Genomic DNA, 17,027 nt, shown 5'->3' with positions numbered 1-17,027 from the left:
AAGCACCATATTATGCGGTGATTCGCACTGTGTCGCCAGTGCGCACTTACAGCCCGGTGCACTCGGTGCAAGCTCCTCACAGTTCCCGTGCTAGAGTTGGCCGTGAGCCAGGAAGAAGTGTGCCGGCTCAGCATTCCTGGTCGCCAGCGCGTCTCTTCGGCCCAGGTTATCCTGCGCCAGCTCTACGCACGGTAACACCATTCATCAGCACAAACCTTATTAGTCCTGTACCAGCGCCCCGCCCTTGCTGGGCTACAGTGACCATCCAGCCAGGACAGGGTGTGCCAGCCCTGAGCTCCAGACCTCCGGTGCGCCTCCACGGCCCAGTGTGCCCTGTGCCTGCTCTGCGCACCCAGTTTCCTGTGCGTCTCCCCAGTCTGGTGAGACCGGTTCCAGCTCCCCGTAGGAAGCCTCCAGTTATGATCAATGGTCCGAAGCCTCCAGTGATAATCCATGGCACGAAGCCTCCAGTGATGATCCATGGCCCGGAGCCTGTAATGATAACCCATGGCCCGGAGCCTGTAGTGATAATCCATGGCACGAAGCCTCCAGTGATGATCCATGGCCAGGAGCCTGTAGGGATGATCCATGGCACAAAGCCTCCAGTGATGATCCATGGCGCGGAACCAAATCAAATCAAATCAAATGTATTTATATAGCCCTTCGTACATCAGCTGATATCTCAAAGTGCTGTACAGAAACCCAGCCTAAAACCCCAAACAGCAAGCAATGCATGTGAAAGAAGCACGGTGGCTAGGAAAAACTCCCTAGGAAAAACTCCCTAGAAAGGCCAAAAACCTAGGAAGAAACCTAGAGAGGAACCAGGCTATGAGGGGTGGCCAGTCCTCTTCTGGCTGTGCAGGGTGGATATTATAACAGAACATGGTCAAGATGTTAAAATGTTCATAAATGACCAGCATGGTCAAATAATAATAATCATACTAGTTTTCGAGGGGGCAACAAGCACGTCCGGTGAACAGGTCAGGGTTCCATAGCCGCAGGCAGAACAGTTGAAACTGGAGCAGCAGCACGGCCAGGTGGACTGGGGACAGCAAGGAGTCATCATACCAGGTAGTCCTGAGGCATGGTCCTAGGGCTCAGGTCCTCCGAGAGAAAGACAGAAAGAGAGAAAGAGAGAATTAGAGAGAGCATATTTAAATTCACACAGGACACCGGATAAGACAAGAGAAATACTCCAGATGTAACAGACTGACCCTAGCCCCCCGACACATAAACTACTGCAGCATAAATACTGGAGGCTGAGACAGGAGGGATCAGAAGACACTGTGGCCCCATCCGATGATACCCCAGAACAGGGCCAAACAGGCAGGCTATAACCCCGCCCACTTTGCCAAAGCACAGCCCCCACACCACTAGAGGGATGTCTCCAACCACCAACTTACCGTCCTAAGACAAGGCCGAGTATAGCCCACAACGATCTCCGCCATGGCACAACCCAAGGGGGGGCGCCAACCCAGACAGCAAGACCACGTCAGTGACTCAACCCACTCAAGTGACGCACCCCTCCCATGGACGGCATGGAAGAACACCAGTAAGCCAGTGACTCAGCCCCTGTAAAAGGGTTAGAGGCAGAGAATCCCAGTGGAAAGAGGGGAACCGGCAAGGCAGAGACAGCAAGGGCGGTTCGTTGCTCCAGCCTTTCCGTTCACCTTCACACTCGTGGGCCAGACTATACTTAATCATAGGACCTACTGAAGAGATAAGTCTTCAGTAAAGACTTAAAGGTTGAGACTGAGTCTGCGTCTCTCACATTGGTAGGCAGACCATTCCATAAAAATGGAGCTCTATAGGAGAAAGCCCTACCTCCAGCCGTTTGCTTAGAAATTCTAGGGACAATTATGAGGCCTGTGTCTTGTGACCGTAGCGTACGTGTAGGTATGTACGGCAGGACCAAATCGGAAAGATAGGTAGGAGCAAGCCCATGTAATGCTTTGTAGGTTAGCAGTAAAACCTTGAAATCAGCCCTTGCCTTAACAGGAAGCCAGTGTAGGGAGGCTAGCACTGGAGTAATATGATCAAATTTTTTGGTTCTAGTCAGGATTCTAGCAGCCGTATTTAGCACTAACTGAAGTTTGTTTAGTGCTTTATCCGGGTAGCCGGAAAGTAGAGCATTGCAGTAGTCCAGCCTAGAAGTAACAAAAGCATGGATACATTTTTCTGCGTCATTTTTGGACAGAAAGTTTCTGATTTTTGCAATGTTACGTAGATGGAAAAAAGCTGTCCTTGAAACAGTCTTGATATGTTCTTCAAAAGAGAAATCAGGGTCCAGAGTAACGCCGAGGTCCAGTGCAGCTATGATGGGGTCTAAAACCAGACTGAAGCGTTTCGTATACATTGTTTGTCTTCAGTAAGGCAGTGAGTTGCTGTGCAACAGCTTTTTCTAAAATTTTTGAGAGGAATGGAAGATTCGATATAGGCCGATAGTTTTTTATAATTTCTGGGTCAAGATTCGGCTTTTTCAAGAGAGGCTTTATTACTGCCACTTTTAGTGAGCTTGGTACACATCCGGTGGATAGAGAGCCGTTTATTATGTTCAACATAGGAGGGCCAAGCACAGGAGGCAGCTCTTTCAGTAGTTTAGTTGGAATAGGGTCCAGTATGCAGCTTGAGGGTTTGGAGGGAATTTGAAGATAGAGAACGTGACATTGTCTGTACACTATGCCTTGAATCTATGCTATCGTGCCCAGAAACCTGCTCCTTTTACACTCTGTTCCAAACGTGCTAGACGGCCAGTTCGTATAGCCTTTAGCCGTACCCTTATCCTACTAGGTGACATAAACTGGGACATGCTTAACACCCCGGCCATCCTACAATCTAAGCTTGATGCCCTCAATCTCACACAAATTATAAATGAACCTACCAGGTACAACCCCCAAATCCGTAAACACGGGCACCCTCATAGATGTCATCCTAACTAACTCGCCCTCCAAATACACTTCTGCTGTTTTCAATTAAGATCTCAGGGATCACTGCCTCATTGCCTGCATCCGTAATGGGTCTGCGACCAAACGACCACGCCTCATCACTGTCTAACGCTCCCTAAAACACTTCTGCGAGCAGGCCTTTCTAATCAACCTGGCTGGGGTATCCTGGAATGACATTGACCTCATTCCGTCAGTAGATGATGCCTGGCTATTCTTTAAAAGTGCCTTCCTCACCATCTTAAATAAGCATGCCCCACTCAAAAAATGTTGAACTAGGAATAGATATAGTCCTTGGTTCACTCCAGACCTGTCTGCCCTTGACCAGCACAAAAACATCCTGTGGCGTTCTGCATTAGCATCGAATAGCCCCCGTGATATGCAACTTTTCAGCGAAGTTAGGAACAAATATACACAGGCAGTTTGAAAAGCTTAGGCTAGCTTTTTCAAACAGAAATTTGCATCCTGTAGTACTAACGCAAAAAAGTTCTGGGACACTGTAAAGTCCATGGAGAATAAGAGCACCTCCTCCCAGCTGCCCACTGCTCTGAGGCTAGGAAACACTGTTACCACCGATAAATCCACTATAATTGAGAATTTCAATAAGCATTTCTCTACGGCTGGCCATGCTTTCCAACTGGCTACCCCTACCCCCGTCAACTGCCCGGCACCCTCCACAGCAACCTGCCAAAGCCCCCACCATTTTTCCTTCACCCAAATCCAGATAGCTGATGTTCTGAAAGAGCTGCAAAATCTGGACCCATACAAATCAGCCGGGCTAGACAATCTGGACCCTCTCTTTCTAAAATTATCTGCCGAAATTGTTGCAACCCCTATTACTAGCCTGTTCAACCTCTCTTTCGTATCGTCTGAGATTCCCAAAGATTGGAAAGCTGCCGCGGTCATCCCCCTCTTCAAAGGGGGTGACACTCTAGACCCAAACTGCTACAGACCTATATCTATCCTACCCTGTCTTTCTAAGGTCTTCGAAAGCCAAGTTAACAAACAGATTACCGACCATATCGAATCCCACCGTACCTTCTCTGCTATGCAATCTGGTTTCAGCGCTGGTCATGGGTGCACCTCAGCCACGCTCAAGGTCCTAAACGATATCATAACCACCATCGATAAGAGACATCACTGTGCAGCCGTATTCATCGACCTGGCCAAGGCTCACCACATTCTTATTGGCAGACTCGACAGCCTTGGTTTCTCAAATGATTGCCTCGCCTGGTTCACCAACTACTTCTCTGATAGAGTTCAGTATGTCAAATCGGAGGGCCTGTTGTCCGGACCTCTGGCAGTCTCTATGGGTGTGCCACAGTGTTCAATTCTCTAGCCGACTCTCTTCTCTGTATACATCAATGATATTGCTCTTGCTGCTGGTGATTCTCTGATCCACCTCTACGCAGACGACACCATTCTGTATACTTCTGGCCCCTCTTTGGACACTCTGTTAACTAACCTCCAGACGAGCTTCAATGCCATACAACTCTCCTTCCGTGGCCTCCAACTGCTCTTAAACGCAGGTAAAACTAAATGCATGCTATTCAATCGATCACTGACCGCACCTGCTCGCCTGTCCAGCATCACTACTCTGGATGGCTCTGACTTAGAATACGTGGACAACTACAAATACCTGGGTGTCTGGTTAGACTGTAAACTCTCCTTCCAGACTCACAGTAAGCATCTCCAATCCAAAATTAAATCTAGAATCGGCTTCCTATATCGCAACAAAGCATCCTTCACTCATGCTGCCAAACACACCCTCGTAAAACTGACCATCCTACCGATCCTCGACTTCGGTTATGTAATCTATAAAATAGCCTCCAACACTCTACTCAACAAACTGGATGCAGTCTATCACAGTGCCATCCGTTTTGTCACCAAAGCCCCATACACTACCCACCATTGCGACCTGTACGCTCTCGTTGGTTGGCCCTCGCTTCATACTCGTCACCAAAACCACTGGCTAAAGGTTATCTACAAGTCTCTGCTAGGTAAAGCCCCGCCTTATCTCAGCTCACTGGTCACCATAGCAGCACCCACTCGTAGCATGCGCTCCAGCAGGTATATCTCACTGGTCACCCCCAAAGCCAATTCCTCCTTTGGCCGCCTTTCTTTCCAGTTCTCTGCTGCCAATGACTAGAACGAACTGCAAAAATCTCTGAAGCTGGAGACTCATATCTCCCTTACTAGCTTTAAGCACCAGCTGTCAGAGCAGCTCACAGATCACTGCACCTGTACATAGCCCATCTGTAAACAGCCCATCTATCTACCTACCTCACCCCCATACTGTATTTATTTATTTACCCTGCTCCTTTGCACCCCAGTATCCCTACTTGCACATTCATCTTCTGCACATCTACCATTCCAGTATTTAATTGCTATATTGTAATTACTTCGCCACCATGGCCTATTTATTGCCTTAACTTACCTCATTTGCACTCACTGTATATAGACTTTTTGTTTTCTTTTGTTCTACTGTATTATTGACTGTATGTTTTGTTTATTCCATGTGTAACTCTGTGTTGTTGTATGTGTCGAATTGCTACGCTTTATCTTGGCCAGGTCGCAGTTGCAAATGAGAACTTGTTCTCAACTAGCCTACCTGGTTAAATAAAGGTGAAATAAAAAAATAAATACACTGCATAGACAATGTGCAATACAGTTTTCACTCCTAGGTAGAAGACATGCTGCGACTTACAGTATGTCTATATATCTCTCTCTAATCGTGACTGATAAATTAGTATTTGTGTTCTTATGGAAGATATTTAGCGAGGCACACTTTTATCATTTGGCCTTGTTTATTCTCAGCATGGCTCCTGAGAGGCGTCACTGCAGACCCTGGTTCGATCCCGAACTGTATCCCAATCGGCCGTGATCGGGGGTCCCATAGGGCGGCGCACAATTGGCCCAGCGTCGTCTGGGTTAGGGGAGGCCGGGGTAGGCCATCATTGTGAATAAGAATTTGTTCTTAACTGACTTGCCTAGTTAAATAAAGGTTAAACAAAAACAAATACAAAATGTGAACGTCTTAGAAATTAAGGTGGCTCCAAATAGCTGTGTCCTATTTCAGTTTCCTCCCTCTAATTCATCTTACAATATTTATTACTTTCTTCTCATAAGATATAGCTGAGTAATCTCAAATGGACGAGAGGAAGAACAAAAAGCTGGGCTGTGGAGGGAGGGAGAGGAGAAAGAGCCTTCAGTGAACTTGTGTGTGTCTGTGTGTGTGTGAGAGAGAGAGCCAGAGTGCTCGCTTTCCAATGTTCCAGCTCTGTGTGAAGTACACACTGTTGGGGTTTGTGTGTGTGTTGATATTCATGCACAATAGACGACATCTCCATGTGAGATCAGCCTTGCCTTATCAATAACCCTATCTGTGTGTACAGTACAAGTAAACACACAGCACGTACAAACAGTCACACATAATGACAATGGTAGAGATGAATACATTTGTTTGTTTTTTAGGTCAGCCTTGCATTCCGAATAAGCTTATCTATTGTGTCATAGAGTGTAATAAAGTGTTGATGCCCTATACGACCACAATGTCCTCCAATGGTCAGTCCGCCCTATTGCAAAGTACTACCAAACATCTCAGCGACAACTTTTTCAGGGTTCAGCAAATTGAGTCGGCAGCTAGCCCAGAGCCACTACAAGCCAAATATATTTACTGGGCACAACTAAAGTAATCCCTTTTTCTTCCTTCACGCTATCGATTGTATGGAAATGCATTTCTATTGGAAAAGGCACTTGAATATAATCTGGATTATATTATTATTATTACATTATATCCACCACTGTCTTTACCATTTCTGTGTCAGCTGTTTCTATCCCTACATCCAACTGCCCAGCTCCATTTTCGTGTACTGTCAAGGTCAATATTATCTGCATGAGTTCCTAGAAGATCAGCGACCCTTAGACCCAGTCTAAGACCCATGTCTAACTTCCCAGAGGGACTCTATGTCCAATATGTTTACCAGGCACCAAAGGAGGCTGGTGGGAGGAGCTATAGGAGGACGGGCTCATTGTAATGGCTGGAATGGAATCAATGGAACCGTATCAAACACATCAAACATATAGAAACCATGTTTGATTCCATTCTATTAATTCCATTCCAGCCATTACACAGAGCCTGTCTTCCTATAGCTCCTCCCACCAGCCTCCACTACCAGGCACACAACCCAATCCCCTTCTGCTCCCCTGCCACTGCATTGATTGTATGCAAATGAAGATGTACTCGAACCTGTCGGTTATGCACTGAGTGGACAAAACATTAGGAACACCTTCCTAATATTGAGCTGCAGCCCCTTTTGTCCTCAGAACAGCCTCAATTCGGATTTTACAAGGTGTCAAAAGCATCCACAGGGATGCTGCACCATGTTTCCTACAGTATCAAGTTGGCTGTATGTCCTTTGGGTGGTGGACCTTTCTTGATACACACGGAAAACTGTTGAGCGTGAAAAACCCAGCAGCGTTGCAGTTCTTGACTGACTCAAACAGGTGCGCCTGGCACCTACTACCATACCCTGTTCAAAGGCACTTAAATAATTTGTCTTACTCATTCACACTCTGAATGGCACACATACACAATCCATGACTCAAGGCTTAAAAATCCTTCTTTAACCTGTCTCCTCCCCTTCATCTACACTGATTAAAGTGGATTTAACATGTGACATCAATAAGGGATCATAGCTCTCACCTCAGTGTAGTCATTCACTTGCACATAGGCAAACAAGCACACACACACGCATACACACACAAACACACACACAAACTAAGTCAAAGTTGTCACGTGTGTGTGGGATCGCCAATAAGCTTGCTGTATTTAGCAGGAAACTCTCCTACTCTTTATTGTCTCAGACATGACATAATCTTATGTTTGTGTGTTCTCTTCTGTCCCCAGTGTGCCCCACAGTGTCAAGGCGAGCCTGTCTCTGTCTCCGTCGGGGCCGGGCCAGGTGGGCAGCGGCAGGGGCTCTCCCACCTCCAAGGTTGGCTACTGCGGTGGTGGCGGTGTGCCTGTGGAGGACATGCAGGCTCTGGCCATAACCTCCCTGTCGGCTGCAGATGTGGCCAAACACTACGAGCACATTCGCAAGCTGGGCAAGGGCACATACGGCAAGGTGGACCTGGTGGCACACCGCACACAGGGTGAGTCAGAGGGAATGCATGGGTGTGGCGAAGGGACATTGTTGGGAGCAAAGGTTTCAATAGAGTTTACACGGTCATACCACAACAGGACCAGAGAGCCAGATGGTGCAATAGAATGTAGGCTAAATCAAGAGTTCAATGAAACTGGGCACCACAGTGACAGAGTGTTTGTGAGGTCAAAGGTCACGATAGTGTAAGACTTTAGGGTGAAAAGGCTCTTTAGGTTGAGAGTTCATTAAAAGGTTACATGCCATTAAGGTGAAGAGGGCACTAGACCGGGTTAAAGTGCAGTGGGAGCTTTCTAAGAAGCCCTGATTGCACAGCTGTGTGCTTAGTCAACAGCTGAGGGTGTGTTTCAGAGCACAGAGGCAGCTGGTACAGAGAGGGGAGTGGAGGAGGTTTCAGATACACAGAATCAGATTGCACTGGCATATTTAGTTCAATTCACTTAATAAATGTCAGTTTAGTTTATACATTTGCCTTGACTCTAAAATATTGCTCTGATACTGTACAGTATTTTGATACAGTCTGTCTTCTGAAGTGTTGCCAAACATCTTTTCCCATGGGACATTCAAGTATTCATTCATTCATTCTGTTCTTCTCTGTGTGAACATATCAGGCACCAAAATGGCTCTGAAGTTTGTGACAAAGAGCAAGACGAAGCTGAAGAGCTTCCTGAGGGAGTACAGCCTGACGGGCACACTGAGCTGCAGCCCCTTCATCATCAAAGTCCTGGATGTACTCTTCGAGACCGAGGATAGCTACGTCTTCGGACAGGAGTACGCCCCCGCGGGAGACCTGTTCGACATCATTCCCCCCCAGGTACTGTTCTGGATCATGCTTATCATCTGCCCACCAATCACTGTTCTCCCACACCTTAGCCAATCAAGCGCAGTGTTTCAAAGCAATGTGGTTTTAACAAGCCCTTCTGGGATTGGAGCCTTGTCTAAGTCCCTACTCAGATTTGAGCTGCATGCTCCTTTAGTGTGTACTGTAAGGCTCTCGTTTAATTCCAGTGCTTTTCAGTGGAGGGCTACCTTTGACTCAAAGGTTCTTACTCTAGGTTGTTAAAGCTGAGTGCAAATATAATGCTTAACAAAACCTATTTTGTCCCACTTTACTCCCTCTACACCCCTATTCGGTTTCTTTGTCATTTAATTTATTGCACTTAGTTTTCCTCCCCTCCACTGTACACTAAAACAAATCTGTTCACCCCTATTTCTTTCTTCCCTCCTTCCTCCTTTCCTATCCTCCTCCTTGTAGGTTGGTCTTCCGGAGGAGATGGTGAAGCGCTGTATGCAGCAGCTGGGTCTGGCTCTGGACTTCATGCACAGCAAGAATCTGGTGCACCGTGACGTCAAGCCCGAGAACGTGCTCCTCTTCGACCGTGAGTGCAGACGCATCAAGCTGGCTGACTTCGGCATGACACGGCGCGTGGGCTGTCGCGTGAAGCGTGTGAGCGGCACCATCCCGTACACGGCGCCAGAGGTGTGCCGCGCCAGTCGTGTCGAAGGCTTCCTGGTGACCACCAGTCTAGACGTGTGGGCCTTCGGTGTGCTTGTCTTCTGCATGCTGACAGGTAACTTCCCTTGGGAGGCAGCGCTGCCCGCCGATGCCTTCTACGAGGAATTCCGTCGCTGGCAGCGAGCGGGTTGCCCCACAGCTGCCTACCCGTCCCAGTGGCGCCGCTTCACCGATGACGCCCTACGCATGTTCCAGCGGCTGCTCGCTGCCGAGCCTGAGAAGCGCTGCGGCGTGAAGGACGTCTTCTGCTTTGTCAAGTACGAACTGGTCAGCGAGCTCCGACGCCGCGCCTCCTGCCGAGCCAAGAGAGGCGAGAGGTCCAGTTCGTCTGGCGTATGCTCCGCAAGCTGTACCTCCAACTCCTCTTCGTCTTCCTCCTCATCACGCTCCCACAGACACCCAGAGCCCTCCACCCCCCCTGGGACGACCTCACTCCTGCGCCCAGCGCCCCTGAAGAGGAGTGTCCTCTCTGACACCCATTCCCCTCAGGAGGAGTCTCCTGGCCAGCACCACTCTTCTCCGGGCCGGGAGAAGACCAAGAGCCAGATGGTGATGGCTACTGCCATAGAGATCTGTGTCTGAGAATGAGGGGATGAGCAGCAGTATTTGTGGCTGTTGCCACAGCGATAGGAAGCTGTGCAAAGTAATAGCGACTGCCATTGAGACTGGAGTGAAAGGTTGACGTATTACAACGCTGCCGAGAAGAACCCCAATGTCAAATTCCTGACTGTGCCACAGAAATTGGTATCATCACTCACAGCAGCGTACTATAGGACGAGTCATCACTAGAGCATGCGTTTGTCATTTTGATTTGTGACCTATGAGTCGGAGAAGCAACATTCAAGAGTCCACTGACTGACACCGTTCAGCCATTTTGCTTCTAAGCCCACACAGTAACACTGCTAATGATGCTAACAAAAGAACAACGCTAGCCATTTCAAAACAAGGAGTTTGGTAGAAAGACGCAATGCTCTCTGACGTCACATCTATTCTCTCCTTTCTCCCTCATTTCTCAATTTTTTCTCTTTCTTCCTCCGCTTCTCTCTCTCTATGAATATATTTAACCTCGGGAGGCCGAAACGTTAGCTGGTCAGGTGACTTAAAGTAGCTGATCTGAGGGCCAGTGATCCAATAGGGAAAACTGATCTTCTAGCTGACATATTGCTGAACCAATGGGATCTCACAGATTTTCTGGACATTCCAAAGTGTGAAAATAGCTATGGACAATAGGGGAGAAGGATTGTTTTTCAAAAGAAGAAAATATTTGAAAGTGACTCTCCAATGGAGCAGTTACTATGACGACAGGACATTGCTCATCTAGACTGTCTGGACTGAGACAGGACCTTGCTGTCAGACATCGAGAGATTCTAATTTGGGCAAAAGTTCGTCCTCTCCTCGACTCCTCCATCCTCTCTCCATGATCCGAAAACCAATAAGTGTTCGAGTGGTGGAGGAGAGTGTCAATTCGTTAGTAGGCGAAAGAAGGAGCCTGCTCACCTCCTCGATTACCTACTTCTGCAGAGGAAGCACAAGAGTATCCTCGTGGTGGCAAGCGCGGAAGTATTTTAATACCTGCCCCTTTGAATCAGCTGTTGTTTTCTTGAAGGAGAAAAGCATGCAAACATTTAAAAACGATATGCTACTTATCCTTTTATCTATAAAATGTCTTGCACAACTATCTAAATTAGTTTTTTATCACTTCAAACATTTATTTTGGGGATTCCACCCATGGATATATAACATATATCTCTATGATTCCACCCATGTAAACATAATTTGCCTAATATTGTGCGAGTGGAGAGTCTTGTTTCATATATAGTAAGCGAGAGAGGGAGGACGCAGGAGAGAGGACACAGGAGTTGAGCAAATCCAAATGAGATTCCCCATTATCTCAGGACATCTTAGCGGGTCACTTCCTGTCTCACAATGACTTCCTTATTAGGATTACAAGTGATTTCCTCTGGTAGACAAACAGTTTAAAAGGACACATTTCATACTGTGTGCTCATTGGCTCATACAGGCACAGGTATCTTCAGGTGTGAAAATAAATGATTTATTATATTGACATTCAAATGCTTGGAAGCTGTTATAGAATAGAGTCCAGGGATTGCTTATTTTATACCCGCTATTTGTGTGTGTGTGTGTGTGTGTGGGGGGGGGGGGGACTGTGGGTGTGTATGTATATGGGTGTGTATGTGTGTGTTTGAACAACTAAATCACACGCTCTTTGTAATGGGGGAGAGATGTTAAAAGGGAAAATTGACTTTATACTGTAAATATTTCATATGTGAAGTGGTACACTGTATTATCGTCAGGTAGTTCAACCATGTAGCTTTACTAATTTAGTTTTACTACTGGGAGGGGTTACAGGATTTTATGTTCTTTTTAGAGCAATGCACTGTATGTAGCAAAGAAATATGGCAAAGTATGTACAGTATATGAAAGCTATAAAAAGATAATGCTCTGTAGTGGTGAATCATGGTGCAGGAGCCCGGGACGATATTTGGTGGACAGTAGTAGCCTTTAGAGTGTTGGGAGGGATCGGACCAGGGCCCATTGGAATAGTACTGTTTAACACTTGTAATGTCTCTCCCTGAGCACATTCTGAACACCGTGACCCCATCATGACCTGAGCACATCTTGACCATCAATAGTCCCCTTCGCCTTACTCACAACTCAATTCAATCAAGTACTTTACTGAATTACTGCTTTACTGTATTACTGCACACATTCATACTGCATAACATTACCAAAGCAATTCCAACACAAGTGTTCAAAGATCCCATGTTCACTCCAGGCTCCTCAAACCCCCAGCCACCCAATTTTCCCACTCTCTGTCCTTCACCTTTTTCTCCTTTCTCTCTCGCTCGCTCATTCCTCCCTCTCATCTGCCTGTCTTTCTCCTGCGAATGAGTCTCTGAGCCATGTTGTGTTGTCTGGTGGGATGATCTCTCTCTCCCCCTTTGGCATGCTGTGGGCTGATGATCAATAGAGGCTGTTGCATGGCGAGAAAAAAAGAAAACGAGTTACGTAAGTGTAAAGGATGTCACGCTGCTTGCTTAGCGAGTACAGCTTCCTCCTCAAACCCAGGACCTCTGCACACATGACCGCCCTCCTGAAGTGTTTTACCCGTCGGCGCCACGCCAAAGCTAGTTATTTGCTGGCGCAAGTGGGAACACTACAGGTTGAGGAGTAATACCCTGACTACACCGGTCGCGTCGTGTGCGCAAGCGTTGCAAAATACATTTTGTAATCTATATTATTCAATTATTACACCCACACTGCTCGCGCACGCCAACGAGCGTCTGCATTGCCAAGGGCTAAAATAGAAGTCAGTTCTATTTGTGACGCAGATCGCGCTGCAAGTTTGATTTGGGGGGACAAAATACATTTATGCAAGATGGAGCACGCGTGCAGCCGGTTTGGCTTCTGTGTAAGTTTCACACATCCGCATGTGCTAGATAAACATCTAAAAAGCACACTGTGTGCTGCTTTATCGAGCGTTCATCTCTATTTATCTGCTAAGCTGCCGCTACTGTTATGTCTTACAGGTGTGTGTGTGTTTGTGTGTGTATGTGTTTGTTTGTTAGTGCATCTCACCCTTCCCTTCCTTCCTTTCAATGATGACAGACCATCATCCCTGTTGCTATAGTGACAGTCAGTGTTTTTCTGGTTAGTTTCTCAGCTCCTGTCCACTCCCAAAACATCAAACATAATTGACTTGTCTGGTTGTTCTGCAACAACACCTCCCAAGTATGAATAACAACACCACCCTGCTAGCCATGAGTTCTCATGGCAATTGCCGTCTTCACATGTATGTATGTATGTATGTATGTATGTATGTATGTATGTATGTATGTATGTATGTATGTATGTATGTATGTATGTATGTATGTATGTATGTATGTATGTATGTATGTATGTATGTATGTATGTATGTATGTATGTATGTATGTATGTGTGTGTGTATACATAGTTTGGACACACCTGCTCATTCAAGGGTTTTTCTTTATTTATGCTATTTTCTACATTGTAGAATAATAGTGAAGACATCAAAACTATGAAATAACACATATGGAATCATGTAGTAACCAAAAAAGTGTTACATTAGAAAAAGTGTTTAGATTCTTCAAAGTAGCCACCCTTTGCCTTGATGACAGCTTTGCACACTCTTGGCATTCTCTCAACCAGCTTCACCTGGAATGCTTTTCCAACAGTCTTAAAGGAGTTCCAACATCTGCTGAGCACTTGTTGGCTGCTTTTCCTTCACTCTTCGGTCCAACTTATCCCAAACCATCTCAATTGGGTTGAGGTCGGGTGATTGTAGAGGCCAGGTAATCTGATGCAGCACTTCATCACTTTCCTTCTTGGTCATATAGCCCTTACACAGCCTTGAGGTGTGTTGGGTCATTGTCCTTTTGAAAAACAAATGATAGTCCCACGAAGCTCAAGCCAGATGGGATGGCGTATCGCTGCAGAATGCTGTGGTAGCCATGCTGGTTAAGTGTGCCTTGAATTCTAAATAAATCACTGACAGTGTCACCAGCAAAGCACCCCCACACCATCACACCTCCTCCTCCATGCTTCACGGAGGGAACCACAGATGCGGAGATCATCCGTTCACATACTCTCACAAAGACACGGCGGTTGGAACCAAAAATCTGAAATTTGGACTCATCAGACCAAAGGACATATTTCCACCAGTCTAATGTGCATTGTTCGTGTTTCTTGGCCCAAGGAAGTCTCTTCTTCTTATTGGTGTCCTTTAGTAGTGGTTTCTTTGCAGCAATTTGACCATGAAAGCCTGATTCACGCAGTCTACTCTGAACAGTTGATGTTGAGATGTGTCTGTTACTTGAACTCTGTGAAGCATTTATCTGGGCTGCAATTTCTGAGGCTGATAACTCTAATGAACTTATCCTTTACAGCAGAGGAAACTCTGGGTCTTCCTTTCCTGTGGCGGTCCTCATGAGAGACAGTTTCATCATAGCGCTTGATGGTTTTTGCGACTGCACTTGAAGAAACTTTAAAAGTTTTTGAAATGTTCCGTATTGACTGACCTTCATGTCTTAAAGTAATAATGGAGTGTCGTTTCTCTTTGCTTATTTGAACTGTTTTTGCCATAATATGGACTTGGTCTTTTACCAGATAGGGCTATCTTCTGTATATCAACCCTACCTTGTCACAACTCAACGGATTGGCTCAAACGAATAAGAAGGAAAGAAATTCCACAAATTAACTTTTAACAAGGCATTCCTGTTAATTGAAATGCATTCCAGGTGACTACCTCATGAAGCTGGTTGAGAGAATGCCAAGAGTGTGCAAAGCTGTCATCAAGGAAAAGGGTGGCTACTTTGAAGAATCTCAAATATAAAATATATTTTCATTTGTTTAACAGTTTTTTGGTTACTACAAGATTCCATATGTGTTATTTCATAGGTTTGATGTCTTCGCTATTACTCTACATTGTAGAAAATAGCAAAAATAAAGAAAAACCCTGTAATAAGTCGGTCTGTCCAAACCTTTGACTGGTACTGTATATACAGTTGAAGTCGGAAGTTTACATACACCTTAGCCAAATACATTTAAACTCAGTTTTTCACAATTCCTGACATTTAATCGTAGTAAAAATTCCTTGTCTTAGGTCAGTTAGGATCACCACTTTATTTTAAGAATGTGAAATGTCAGAATAATAGGAGAGAGAATGATTTATTTCAGCTTTTATTTCTTTCATCACGTTCCCAGTGGGTCAGAAGTTTACATACACTCAATTAGTATTTGGTAGCATTGCCTTTAAATTGTTTAACGTGGGTCAAACGTTTCGGATAGCCTTCCACAAGCGTCCCACAATACGTTGGGTGAATTTTGGCCCATTCCTCCTGACAGAGCTGGTGTAACTGAATCAGGTTTGTAGGCCTCCTTGCTTGCACACACTTTTTCAGTTCTGCCCACAAATTTTCTATAGGACTGAGGTCAGGGCTTTGTGATGGCCACTCCAATACCTTGACTTTGTTGTCCTTAAACCATTTTGCCACAGCTTTGCAAGTATGCATTTGGTCCATTTGGAAGATCCATTTGCGACCAAGCTTTAACTTCCTGACTGATATCTTGAGATGTTGCAATATATCCACATAATTTCCCCCCTCATGATGTCATCTATTTTGTGAAGTGCACCAGTACCGCCTGCAGCAAAGCACCCCATGCTACACGGTTGGGATGGTGCTCTTCGGCTTACAAGCCTCCCCCTTTTTCCTCCAAACAGTTATCTGGAATTTTTCAAGCTGTTTAAAAGCACAGTTAACTTAGTGTATGTAATCTTCTGACCCACGGGAATTGTGACTAAGTGAATTATAAGTGAAATGATCTGTCTGTAAACAATAGTTTGAAAAATTACTTGTGTCATGCGGAAAGTAGATGTCCTAACCGACTTGCCAAAACTATAGTTTGTTAACAAGAAATTTGTGGAGTGGTTGAAAAACGAGTTTAAATGACTCCAACCTAAGTGTATGTAAACTTCCGACTTCAACTGTATGTGTGTGTGTGTGTGTGTGTGTGTGTGTGTGTGTGTGTGTGTGTATATATATATATATATATATATACACACAGCAAAAAAATAAACGTCCTCTCACTGTCAACTGTGTTATTTTCAGGAAACTTAACATGTGTAAATATTTGTATGAACATAAGATTCAACAACTGAGACATAAACTGAACAAGTTCCACAGACATGTGACTAACAGAAATTGAATAATGTGTCCCTGAACAAAGGGGGGGTCAAAATCAAAGTAACAGTCAGTATCTGGTGTGGCCACCAGCTGCATTAAGTACTGCAGTGCATCTCCTCCTCATGGACTGCACCAGATTTGCCAGTTCTTGCTGTGAGATGTTACCCCACTCTTCCACCAAGGCACCTGCAAGTACCCAGACATTTCTGGGGGGAATGGCCCTTGCCCTCATCCTCCGATCAATAGGTCCTAGACGTGCTCATTGGGATTGAGATCCGGGCTCTTCGCTGGCCATGGCAGAACATTGACATTTCTGTCTTGCGGGAAATCATGCACAGAACGAGCAGTATGGCTGGTGGCATTGTCATGCTGGAGGGTCATGTCAGGATGAGCCTGCAGGAAGGGTACCACATGAGGGAGGAGGATGTCTTCCCTGTAACGCACAGCATTGAGATTGCCTGCAATAACAACACGCTCAGTCCGATGATGCTGTGACACACCGACGCCCCAGACCATGACGGACCCTCCACCTCCAAATCGATCCCGCTCCAGAGTACAGGCCTCGGTGTAACGCTCATTCCTTCAACGATAAATGCGAATCCGACCATGCGTTCCTGGTGTAACTCGGGCAGTTGTTGTTGTCATCCTGTACCTGTCCCGCATGTGTGATGTTCGGATG

The 17,027-nt window shown here is 45.8% G+C and overlaps 1 protein-coding gene across 1 annotated transcript in view; it reads left to right on the top strand.

The window, feature by feature from the left end:
* sbk1 (SH3 domain binding kinase 1) overlaps positions 1-16,185 on the top strand; it is a 32,494-nt gene extending 16,309 nt beyond the window's left edge. The window contains exons 2-4 of the mRNA XM_014158895.3: positions 7,852-8,099; positions 8,719-8,921; positions 9,363-16,185. Coding sequence (XP_014014370.1) covers positions 7,852-8,099; positions 8,719-8,921; positions 9,363-10,205 — 1,294 coding nt within the window. The 3' untranslated portion in view covers positions 10,206-16,185. The remainder of the gene's footprint in view (positions 1-7,851; positions 8,100-8,718; positions 8,922-9,362) is intronic.
* Positions 16,186-17,027: the final 842 nt, after the last annotated feature.

The sequence above is a fragment of the Salmo salar genome, chromosome 19, assembly GCF_965601325.2.
Source record: "Salmo salar chromosome 19, fSalSal1, whole genome shotgun sequence".
Taxonomy (NCBI): Eukaryota; Metazoa; Chordata; class Actinopteri; order Salmoniformes; family Salmonidae; genus Salmo; species Salmo salar.
Note: the sequence above shows the minus strand (reverse complement) of the source record. Positions and strands in the feature narration are given on the sequence as shown.